General features: G+C 41.5%; 1 protein-coding gene across 1 annotated transcript in view; it reads right to left on the reverse strand.

The window, feature by feature from the left end:
* Positions 1 to 404: 404 nt before the first annotated feature.
* Positions 405 to 12,404, reverse strand: part of htr7c (5-hydroxytryptamine (serotonin) receptor 7c) — a 48,392-nt gene continuing 36,392 nt past the window's right edge. Inside the window, exon 2 of the mRNA XM_079568352.1 lies at positions 405 to 2,273. Coding sequence (XP_079424478.1) covers positions 1,535 to 2,273 — 739 coding nt within the window. The 3' untranslated portion in view covers positions 405 to 1,534. The remainder of the gene's footprint in view (positions 2,274 to 12,404) is intronic.

A 12,404-nucleotide genomic window follows, 5' to 3' on the forward strand; every position in this document is an offset into this window, starting at 1 on the left:
GTGTCTCAAGGCTGTGACAAAGGCAGTAGAACAGAGCGACTAACGGGGCCTTTTGGAGAGCGGTGACTCGACACACAACAACCTCAATTCAGAAAAGTGGGGGCGCTGCGTAAAGCCTCAATTTCAACAACATAAACATTATCGGCTGGTGTTACTGTCGAACTGGCAGAGGTGGATAGAGCAGCCAAAAATGAAGAGTAATGTTGTTTTTAGATCAGTCTACTCAGAAGTCAAAGGAAGTCATCCAAATAATAACCTGAATTAACTGAGTTACTGTAAGATGTTTGTTTTAGTATTGATGTAATCCAACTCACAAGGCAACAGATCATTTCTGAATAAATTAACAGATAAAAAATAGATCAATATTACGCACAGAGAAGTAATAGCACAGTTTCTTCAAAACATTACTGAAGCAATTGTATTTCAGTGGCTGTAACTGACTTCTACCCACCTCTAAAAACTGGTTCATAAATATATCTTATATAAATATTTCACATTTTTAAACATTTGGCATTGGCAAAACAAAACTGAAAATAGGACAGAAAAATCCCTTGAAAGAATAATCTTAGCTTCAACTCTTCTGAGACTGGTGCTTAAAAAGTTATATCATGATGTTTTTCTGTTAGATATTAGAGTTGGGCTGGTCTTTTCTGAATTTGGGTTGTAAAATGAATATCACAAAACAGTCCAAGACAGCAGATCATCTTTTCAGAGAAATTGTAAAGATAACTCCAAAATTGAGGTAGAAAAAGTACACACTGCAGACCGACATTATATCATTAATGACGTGAGAATAGCAGTCATCGAATTCTGTAGGACATTACCCTCATGACAACAAAGTCTTAAAGCAACAGCAGCTTATTCAGGCATAGGGTGTGTTGCCATATTAGTGAGTAAAGAAAAAAAACACTGGTCACTAAGTGTGTGTTCACTCAGAGTGAAAGTTTCCTCACAGCACACAGTAAAACAGTCTGTCATGAGTTCAAGTGTCATTTGCCATTCACAAAATGTTAGCTTTTTATGAATTAAGGTTACAGCGTTTTTACTGACAAATATGTTCCATGCAGACACCAAACCACGAGGTTCATTTTATGGCACGACTTTTTTATCCACTTCTTAAGAATTGGCATCAAGTGTCAGACGTAACTTGAAAAGGCAATGGACACATACAAACAATAATGAGTCAAATTTAAAGTATTCAGATGAAAGTGTGCCACAATACAAACGTCACTTTGAGTAATTTACAGACATTATTTTCCACTCAGCTTCTCTCTGGAGAGCTCCGATGATTGATCGTGTTTATGTGTGATTTCCTTTCCCACTATATTAATCAGCTAAAACTACAGACACAAGATGAAAATGTGGCTTTTTCACAAAGCAGTGTTAGTGCTGTGATTCTCTGTCTTAAAATAGCCTGAAAGAATGGCGTCTGTGCTGAGGACACACAGAGCCTCCTCCAGAGTGTCCAGTCTGCTCTGTTTATCTACAGGACACCCTTTTAGCTCCGGGGGTACCACTGTCCCGTCATGATTGGTTATACTTTGAGCGCCTCGTGGACGCCCACTGCAGAAAGGCGGCGATTGATGTTTCGGTAGCGGCAGCGCAGCAGGTCGCGGTACGTGGAGCGCAGGTCCCGGTTGAAGAAGGCATAAATGAAGGGGTTCATGAGGGAGTTGGCGTAGCCCAGCCAGAGCAGGATGCGCTCCAGCCATATGGGCACGCAGCTGCACTCTACCCCACAGATGAAGGGGCGGGCCGTGGACAGGATGAAGAATGGCAACCAGCACACGGCAAACACCCCCACAATCACCCCCAGAGTAGTGGCTGCCTTCTGCTCTCGTTTGAAGATAGAGATGTTTTTGCGCTCACGGTTCAGCAGGCGGGACAGCGCGGCACACTCCTCGGCCACACCAGGGGGCTTTAAGCCCTGCATGCGGAGCGTCTCATTAGTCACTGTCTCCAGGCGCTCACGGCGGGACAGGTCAGTGAAGCGGTGCTTAGCCCCGCTCTTACGGGCCGCCCTGAAGATCTTGTAGTACATGACCAGCATCACCAGCATAGGGATGTAGAAGGCGACTGCTGTGGAGTAGATGGTGTAGCCAAAGTCCTGGCTAATGAGGCACACTCCGGCCGTGTGAACGTTCTTGGCCCAGCCACAGAAAGGGGGCAGCGTGATGGAGGCAGCTACCAGCCACACGCCCACAATCATCTTGGCCATGAGCTGGCCATTCTGCCGCGCTGGGTACGTGAGAGGGCGCGTGATCCCCAGGTACCTGGAACGACAGGACAGCACATGTTAAACTCGGTTATACTGTGTGTAACTCTATCAGGCCCTGGGATACTGTGCACTGTGGGCACAGCGTCAGCAGAGGCTGCTAACCCACAACTGCACAGAGGCCTTTGAGGTAAGGGGAGAGTGCTGCACTCTTTTCAAAGATAGGCTCCTTAATAAGGGCCCATAAGCCTTTGCTGCAGAGGCCATTAGCTTTGTCTCTAGAGTCTCCAACAGCTCGGGATAGAGCCATCCATCACCCACACCACTCTGGGATCACAAATAGCAGAAAATAAAGATAAGTATCATATGAAAGACACAGGGAGAAAATAACCTCTGATACATCAGATTTTTAGTCATCTGTCAGTATTTTTCAGTCGCATCAAACGCATCATTGATGAAAGTCACTAATTCCAGGCAGTTTCTCTGGTTTCCGCTCCATTGTTAATCACAAGATAAGGCACTGACCACCTCCTGTCTGTCCTTCAGTGATGCTATCGGCTCTGTGGAAATCAAATTAACCAGAGTTGCTCCACCAACTCCCCTTACTTTAACTGGACTTTTTAATCATATTCCTACTGCTGTAAGTTTGTGAGCAATATACACTGTCATTCATGACTCATGTAAATATCATTAGCTGTGCAAAAAGTAATTTCCTTGACAAATCTAAGTTTAGCTTTGGCCATATTCTCTGCCAGCTCTGTGCCCCGTTAACGAGTGACACTGAAATAGAAGTGCTATCGATCTCCATCTGAGACTCTTGAAGCAGCAGGGCAATTACGGGACAAAATATCCTACTGATAGTACTATGGCTGTGTGATTGGGACCAGGACTAAAATTTTCTTTGGGTGGTCCAGTTTGTAAACGTGAAAAAATAACTGTTTCATACAGCGTTTCAAATTGTGTTCCGACTCCTGATTCTGTAGTGCAGCCCCTGCAAATGTAAAATGAATAGAGCATCAAAAAATATGGCAAAAACAACAATACATGATTTGGTGACCCTGGTGTAGAATCAAAGTAAAATCCTCCTGTTTGGTATTCCTAACAGATCCTGTGGCACAAATCTGAGGGAGGTTCCCCAGGCTCAGATTGCCCCACTGACCGAATGGGTAATTTAAGATCTACCCCAACTTTTATTCACCATCATCACCATCACTTTTGCCATAGTGTCCATAAGTTCCTCATTCAGAGTTGCACTTTTTGTAGGTATGATATTTGTAGGACATTTAAAAGGTAATATGGGCTGCAGACACTACAACTAATCTTCTACTGCTTTAAGATGCAGATGTTATACGGTATGTGAACATGCTATCCTCATTTGAAAGCTGAGAACCTCCAGAATTGCACTACCACTAATCAGGACTTGATTGCAGACAGGTGCTGGGATTGTGGCAGTGGGAGAGTTTCTTTATGTTGATTTTCAAACTGGCTTCATCCTGCTTCCTGATTACCGTTTGGTTTGAACATGTTTTGGGACACAAGTGGGTCATGTTTATGGAATAATTACATAAAAGCTCTTTTAAAATCATTTTTTTCTAAAGCACGACTCACTCACTCACGACCACACACGCAGCACAGCAGCACTTGAGGCTTTGGACTGACAGCGTGGAAGGAAAGAAAACAAACTTGGGGGTGAATGTGTCTGTGTCGCCATAACAACGGGTCTAAGTCCATCATTAATCCGAGACAAGTGTTGGTAGATTGTCGCCTGCAACAGTTCAAGGAAGGAGAAGCAAAGCTTTAGGTCAGATGTGCTTCTGATGTGTGAGATTGCACTGAGTTTGAACTGCTTCCTCAAGAAAACAGACTTTCTTTAAAGGCTTTGGTAGTGAGATAGAGTTTCTTGCTTGATAATATTAAGAGAGATTTGCCTTGAACTACAGGCAACTAAAAAAAGGTGAATGACTACTACTAGCTTGTCAGACCTTTCAAAGTAGCTCCCCAAATGCCAAGCTTCAATTTTACACATATGCATTTTATCTTGTGCATCATGCAATCTCAGATTATATAAACACATGCAATCTCAGATTATATAAACACATGCAATCTCAGATTATATAAACACATTGAACAATATCTCCAAACATTTAGGTAAATGCAGGGAAGTATTAGGGGAATGTCAATACATTTTCTTCCTTTGTGTTGAAAAACTTACTTTGTATTATTTTGACCCCTGCTGTAAACAGTAAAGCAATTTCATCTTCATAATGTTACAATGCAACATGCCTGGATGACTGAGAGCCAACAACATTCCAGAAAAACTTCAGAACGCTTACGAATGAGAGCAAAACTTTAATTCTCATCACAGCAGGCATCTCCTACCCTTGTGACCTGGTGGGCTACTTTTATGAAACAAAAATGTCAAGAAGCAACGGATGTTTTGAAGATACACCTACTAACTATGCGACATATTAACACGATTAAAGAAAATCATTTGAATTTTGTCATGTTCACATATTTGGTTCAAATAGTTTAAAACAAACTGAACATGCCTCTGAAATGTGACTTATCAAGCACGTTTAGTAGAAATGTAGAAATCCTTTGGTGAGCGACCAAGAAAAGGCTGGAGAGCTACTGGAAGCTTCAGAGATAGTAGGTGAATGCTGTTAAGACTATTAACCTGTTACCATCTTAGGGTTAGAGTTATTTTCTCCAATTATGCATATCCAAATCCCAAAACGTATTGACAGGAGAGCTTACAGCCTGCAATGCCAGTGTGATCTAATTTGAAAGCCAAGACTTTCTAGTTTCTAAAAATAGGTGTAAGATTTGTGTGAGTAAAATACAGCTTACATGACTTTTGCCGTTCCTAACCCCATCTCCCTGATCAGGGGGGAAGCCAAGTAACAGGCTTATATCAACTCTTGATTGTTAAAACATCTTTCTTTAATATTGTACCTCACCATCATAATTCTTTTTTAGGATCCCCATTAGCGCCCACAAAGTGTTTGCTAGTCTTCCTGAGCCATCATTGTGTCCATAATCAGTACCATATTCACCATGGCACTGGTGATTTGCATATTGAAGCAGGTTTCACACCAGATTTTCTTCTAAATTCTTTTTTGAGAGCTGAAACTTATCCAGTTCAAAGTCTTTGTTGTGCAATGTGAAATTGCTTCAGGAGAATGCTGACAGGAATAACATGTAGTGAATGGGTGACTGGTTCCTTGCTGTAAGCATTTTGGGCCTGATTAAGGTAGAAAAGCGCTATATAAGTTGAGTCCATTTAACATTTACCATGTAAATGATGCATAGAAGGAATAGATTGCATTTGTCGACTCCAAATTAGTTCTCTTTCCGCTAAGCTATAGAGAAGACCCGTTTAAATGTTTATGAGAAACATCATATCACAATCCCTTCCATCAGTCTTCAACAAGCCACACTTAAAGCAAGCTTAAGCTCAGCCCTGTGACTGCCCACCATAGTGAGGGCCAAATCCCGCTTCAGGTAGTGGGAAAACATGGGGATCCATTATGCATGTCTTCTTTTCATGCATTATTTACTGATAACCAGTTCAGCACCAGTTCAGTGATGACACATCTTAACCTGTGAGAAGACGGCTATTCTCTAGAAAATGTAATGTTAAGTAAGTGTGGCTATACGAATGTTTCCACTTTGCTTTGACACAGCGAGTCAAGGAGATAAGCGATCATGCTTTCCTTTTGTCAGCGCTAATGGAGGGGGAGGCAGTTCTGACAGGATACAGAGAAATATAGGTTTTAGAAATAGAACAGTGATGTAATAGTATGCATATATACATATATCGCATAATGGATAATTGATTCATGAGTACAACAACTTTTTGCACTTCAGAAAAAGATAGTTCCATAGCAGCTTTGGCTGCATACCATAGGTGCATGTGTTTGCCATTATCAGAAAGCTCAAAACCCACTGTCTAAGATATGTCAATTATATTCTACAAAGAGCAAGCCATAGTTGGAGAGGCCAAAGCCACAGAATGGCTAGCCATGTATCATGTATGCTACATAGCAAACTGCCGATTAATTTACAAATAGGTCATTCAAATCACTGCAGGACACAGGGAAATTGTGTGGAACAGGTGACAGATACAATAGTCTATTGTTTTCAGTTGTTATAGTTTGAAAATGCCTCACAAATCCAGAAATGCCAGAATATAGTATAGACCACACATCTTGTATGAATGGTAATCAATTTAAAGGTGCATTATGCAACTTATTTTTCTTTTTTTTAAGTTCAAATTTGTGTTTATTTGACCTTGTAGTGACCCAGCCACTGTGTGAGTGGTCAGCATGACACCTTAACTGTCGATCATGGTGGTGTCTACAATGCTCCAGGATTGTTTTGAAGGTTGTCTGGCAAGAGGGTTCTAGAGACCACTGTGATGGAAAGTAAAGGCGCCATGTTTACCACTCATACAGCCGCAAGGTCAGTACAAGGTCAAATACAAATAAATATCAACTTTTTATTTTAGCATAAAAAGTTGTATAATGCACCTTTAAGGCTCTGTGTGCTCTTTCCATTTTTTTTTCAACATAAAAGGTTAATGCTACTAAATAACAGGTGCTAACACGAGCTTAAGTTGTGAATTCACAGTGGTTTACTTGTACAGATAAATGCAGTACTTTGTGTTACATATACATTTTATAAGAATGCAAGCCAAAGCCTAGACAGGGTTTGTCAGGTTTGCTTGATGGAGGGCCGATTTTCTTCATCATCAAAAGACCAAAGGCCGGACCCTCCAATTCTAGCATCACTTTCTACAAATGCCAGTCACATATGGCCTGAATGGGTGTTCTACTAAGAAACTTTAAAGGAATTGACAGCATTTTATCATTTAATATCTGATTTGTGTGATAATATTCCTCAAAATCATCTTGAGGGTTATGACGTTCTATGATGGAGGGCCAGTTTTGGCCTCCGGGCCTGACGTTGCAAACCCTAGGCCTAAACCTTTGTTTAACTTGAGGAAAGAGTGTTTCAGACAGCATGTTTACCTGCTTCTAGCCTTTCAAGCAACTGCATTATGTTTGAGACTGTTTTGACCGCCAACAACCTACTATTTTAAGTGCTTCAAAGCATCGGGCACTCATTTCTGGGTCATCTATTGGGTAAGTATTTTCTTCTTCTTTTTTTACCATTGGCCCGTGACACAGTTTTAACAATTCTTGACCTGCTTAGAAAAATCCTGCCCAATCATTGAAAATACTGGCTACAGTTTTCAGCTCTAAGCAGCAATGAGACAATGGCAAATTATATATAATATTAACAGATCCAAAAAATCTACACAGACAAGCTTTGGACCCTATTTAATCATGGACTCAGACCTAAACTTAAACAGCCACATCAAAGCAATAACATCAGCAGCTTTTTACCATCTGAAAAACATCGCTAAGATCAGAGGAATAGTGTCAAAACCAGACTTAGAGAGACTTATCCATGCATTTGCAGCAGGTTAGACTACTGTAACGGCCTGCTCACTGGCCGCTCTAAACGAGCTATTAGACAGCTGCAGTACATCCAGAACGCTGCTGCTCGAGTCTTGACAAGAACCAGGAAATCCGACCATATTAGTCCAGTACTCCGGTCTCTGCACTGGCTTCCTGTCACTCAGAGAATAGAATTTAAAACAGCTCTGCTTGTGTACAAGTCTTTTCATGGTTTAGCGCCGAAGTACATCTCTGACATGTTACAGCCGTATGAACCATCTCGGGCCCTGAGAACTTCAGGGAGGGGTCTCCTGGTGGTTCCCAGAGTCAATAATAAACACGGTGAGGCTGCATTTCAGTTTCATGCAGCTAAAATCTGGAACAGTCTTCATGAGGATGTGAGACAGGCCTCAACTCTGACAATGTTCAAATCCAGGCTAAAAACAGTTCTTTTTGCCCATGTATATGATATATTTTATCTGCACTCCTGCCTTTTACTGTAATTGATTAATTGTATGTTGATGTTTTTATGGATTCTCTTTCTTTATGCAACTGTGAAGCACTTTGAATTGCCTTGTCTATGAATTGTGCTCTACAAATAAACTTGCCTTGCCTTGCCTAGTATTGCATTTTTCAGGTTCAAATCTGCTACAGTAAGAGGATTATAAGAGAGGACCTTACCATGTCTAAAAATACACACAAAACAGGGTTGTTGTAAAATGTTCACAATGTGGATGAACTCTGATGCTTTTATTGTCACTAACTTAAGCCTCTTTTAGCGCACACACACACACACACACACACACAAACACACACACACACACACACACACACACACACACACACACACACACACACACACAAACACACACACACACACACACACAAGCACACAGAACGACCCGCAGTTGTTACTCCTGGGATTTGCATGGTCCGTGCAACTCCTGTCTGCTAACACTGAATTCTGCAGATTTTTTAGAAAACAAATATTCAGCACAATAAGTCCATACAGACGCAGACGGCTGACAGTCTGAAAACGAAGCAGGAAGAGAGAAGAGATGGGGTCAAGCAAATCTATTTGAACAGAGAATTGAACCTGGTGAATCACTCGGTGTGACGTACTCTGCAATTCAGTTCTGCTTTACAAGGTCAAACGGCATTGTACTAGCAATGTCATAATAACACGTACTACATTTTCTTTGGAAACTATGATTGAAAGTCAGTGCCCATACTTTTACTCGAGGATCTCATTCAGTTATAGGCAACCAGAATGTAAGAGCAGCGGGAGGCCCTATATATCCTACTCATGTTCAGTGGATCCTGATCTCAAAGGCCATACCAGTAGACAATGGGACCCCTGCCTTCCTAAATAGAATTGTGTCTGTGATAATAACTTAAAAATCCTAGATATTCAGACATGCAGTTATCAAAATTAGCTCCAAAACTCCAAAAAGGTTGAGCAATTGAGTTTATAGCTTTCTCTACCCCAAATTGAGGCCACAGCATCACGACACGAGGCAGTGTCAAAATGTGTGGAAGCCTCTGAGGCCCTTTAGGGGACCGTGTCCACGTACCACATTTTGGGAGCCACTGTTCCAGACCAGGGATATCTAAACTTATCAACTTGCCATCCCCGAAAATAGTCATTCAACAACTGTGGACCCTCACTACCAAAAGGAACTGTTGCTTACTGCTATTTCAAGCAGCAAAACATCTTCTAATGTGTGTATATGTGTTTTTTTGGGTTTTTTTTTAAGTTGACCTAAATTCAATATATCCTGTTTTCATTGTAAAATTCAAGTTAATACAATATCAATAACTTTTTTTTAATTACATCTAAAGTCACCATGGCATACAATAAAAAATACAAAATTCAAAAAAAAAAATAAAGTCACCATGGGACCCCCTGATCAGTGCCTTGTGACCCCCAATGTGGTCCCGACCCCCACTTTTGGAACCTCTGTAAGCAGCTATTTAGATTAGAGATGTCTTATCTATTTCTGCTCGTCAGCATTCAATGAACAGTTCAGGGGAGGCCGGATAGAAGGTTGATGTACAACTGCAAGCCTCTGGAGGGTCCTGTTGTTGTTTGGGAGACTCCAGAGGCACCAACAGCTTCAAATACCTGTTTGCTGCTTTGTAGCAGCTGTTCTATTAACCTGATGTATTTGTCTGGCAGAAACCATCCTCATTGTACCTTTATCTGCACAAACCCGTCTGTGCTCTGAATCAGCCACAAATCTCTTAACAGTACGATGATTACGCTAAATCTTTTGTGAAATATTGACAGTACCTTGTCGAAGGAATTAAACTATTTCACACTTTTCATCAGCAGAGATATCCTTTTTCTTTCTCATATTGTTTGAAAATAGTGGTCTGCTTAATAATGATAAACGCCCTTTTTCAGTAGTTTTTCCCATAACTGGGCTTACCTGACAACTAATTATCCCAGGCGTTCAACTGCAAAACTGCAACAACATATGGATTTAATTCTGTGTCCATGTTCTCGGTCGTTCAAAGGTTTTAAAAGTAGTCATTCAGTCTGAATTATTTATTTCAAAGTGTGGCGCTATAAGGCCACAGTTACATAGGGAACATAACTTTGATGGTGCTAAAAGTAGGTCACATTAAAACAAAAAAGTGTCAAAGCATTGAGAACCATAGTATGCATTTTTCAACATAAACAGTAATTATGCAAGAGTCCAGACGGTGTAACACAAAGCAGCAGACCCAACATATTGTAAGGACCTCTCATTTACTGTCTGCATAGTCCAGACTCCAGGGTCCCCTCACAGTTTCTGGACCAAATGAGATGTTTTTATTTCAAGTCTCTGGAGGCTTTAGGGACGCAGTCGTTTCAACAGCCCAGGGGGATTTACCACGGCAACAACAGTGCACCCAGACTAATGGTGATATTCATTATTTCCGCTAGGCTACCAGCTAGGCCACTATCAAATAGAATAAAACACAAAACTCTGCCTATCCAACTTTACTAGGGCACAGTCGACGACAAGTCAAAGCAAGGAAAGGAGAAACCCCCTTTTAAAGCTTTCATGTCTACAAAAATCAAATATTTACAGAGAGACATTTGGCTTGGGACGCGGAGAGGGGAGTAAATTTAGCATGTCCTTGGATAAGAAAATATATGGTGGAGAAGGAAGTATGTCAACATTTTAGAGCGGTTTTCATTTTTAACACAGTGGTTTAACACAGTGGTTCTCAACCTGGGGGTCGCCAGTCCTAATAGTCTATTTTTGAATTGAAAACATGCTATATATGGTGACTACAAAAGGTTGGGGTTTAAAAATGGCGCTAATTCCCTTTGACCAAAATTCTAATTGAATCCATTCATCTGCTGGGATTACAATCTTGCATGGCCACAAAAGGCTTGGTTTGACATGATTAAGCTGACAAGACAAAGCTGGCTGACAGACTTTCTTCTTATGTGTCATGACTCCATCAATGTGACTATATCTGGGGTATCCAACCAGATCTCAGCACTTTCAAAGGCTCAGACAGGGTTGAGCCAAAATTGGCTGCTGTTCACTTTACAATATGCTAGCACACAGCTCATCTGCATTTAGTTGCCTGTTGCCTTAACAAGGATCCTGATGTTACTGTGCAAATAACACAAGCACAGTAATATTCATCTGGAAAGGCATTGATTAAAACATTCCGGACCCACGTGCCAAACCGCCCGGACCTGAACCTTGGATCCAAACTTTGGACCTGACCGTGAATCCCCTGAGACGAGCGGCTACATGTGCTGTCCCTCTCCCTCCCTCTCTGCAGCAGACCGGTACTACAGCCCAGATGAACAGAAAGAGAAGGTGCTGCCCCTGAGCTCCTTCACACTTTTTTTTTATTTTTAGAAAAGGCAGTGGGTATGACAGAAATATCTATATGTATCTAAAATCTTACAATAGAGGACATCCTAATTAAATACGCGTGTGTGAGTGAAGCTGTTTCCTGATTGGCAGCGAGCAGGTCTTAATGACTAAACCTGGATTAATAATAATAGCAATGCATTGGTTTTAAATAGCGTTTTTCTTTCTTCTCACACTCTCTGGAGACAGCGTCAGCCCCTGGTTTTCTGGAGGGGGTGTTGACGTTTGTGCCAGGGTTCTATTGAGTGCCTTGAAGCGAGCAAAGAATTAGTTTAGAGTGTTCAACAGAGAGGAGGTCACAGGTTTGTGGAGGAAACCTAGTCTTGTGAGGGTATTTATTTCTGCTCTCTCTGAATTGATCAGTCATCTTTATTGGAATACTGCTTCTTAGCATTTTTTTTGCTGTCCGCAGTTTCTCCTTGTCAATTGAAGGCAGCATCCCGTACCGTCATGAGCCTGGGGACTTCACCTGTGATCCAAGGTTTCTGGTTGGACCTGATGATGGTATTAGAGTCTGTAGAGTCTGATGTAGGCAGTGACAGTCTCTGTAGTGATCAGTGATATTGCAATGAGTAGCAGCTTGCTTGAACATATTCCAATCCATTGTGTGAAAGCAGTCCCTGAGTTTCTCTAAGGAGTCTTTCCCCCACACTTGAATCGGTTTTCGACCTGGTTTAGTGACTCTAGTGGCCTGTATGCTGGCAGTAACAGAACAGTTATGCGGTCCGAGGAACCGAGATGGGGGAGGGGAAGTGCCTTGTATGCTCCTTTTTTGGTGGTGTAAACCAGATCCAGGATGTTGTCTCCCCTTGTTGGAAAGTCAATGTGTTTATAGAT

Source organism: Gobius niger, assembly GCF_951799975.1.
Source record: "Gobius niger genome assembly, chromosome: 1".
Taxonomy (NCBI): Eukaryota; Metazoa; Chordata; class Actinopteri; order Gobiiformes; family Gobiidae; genus Gobius; species Gobius niger.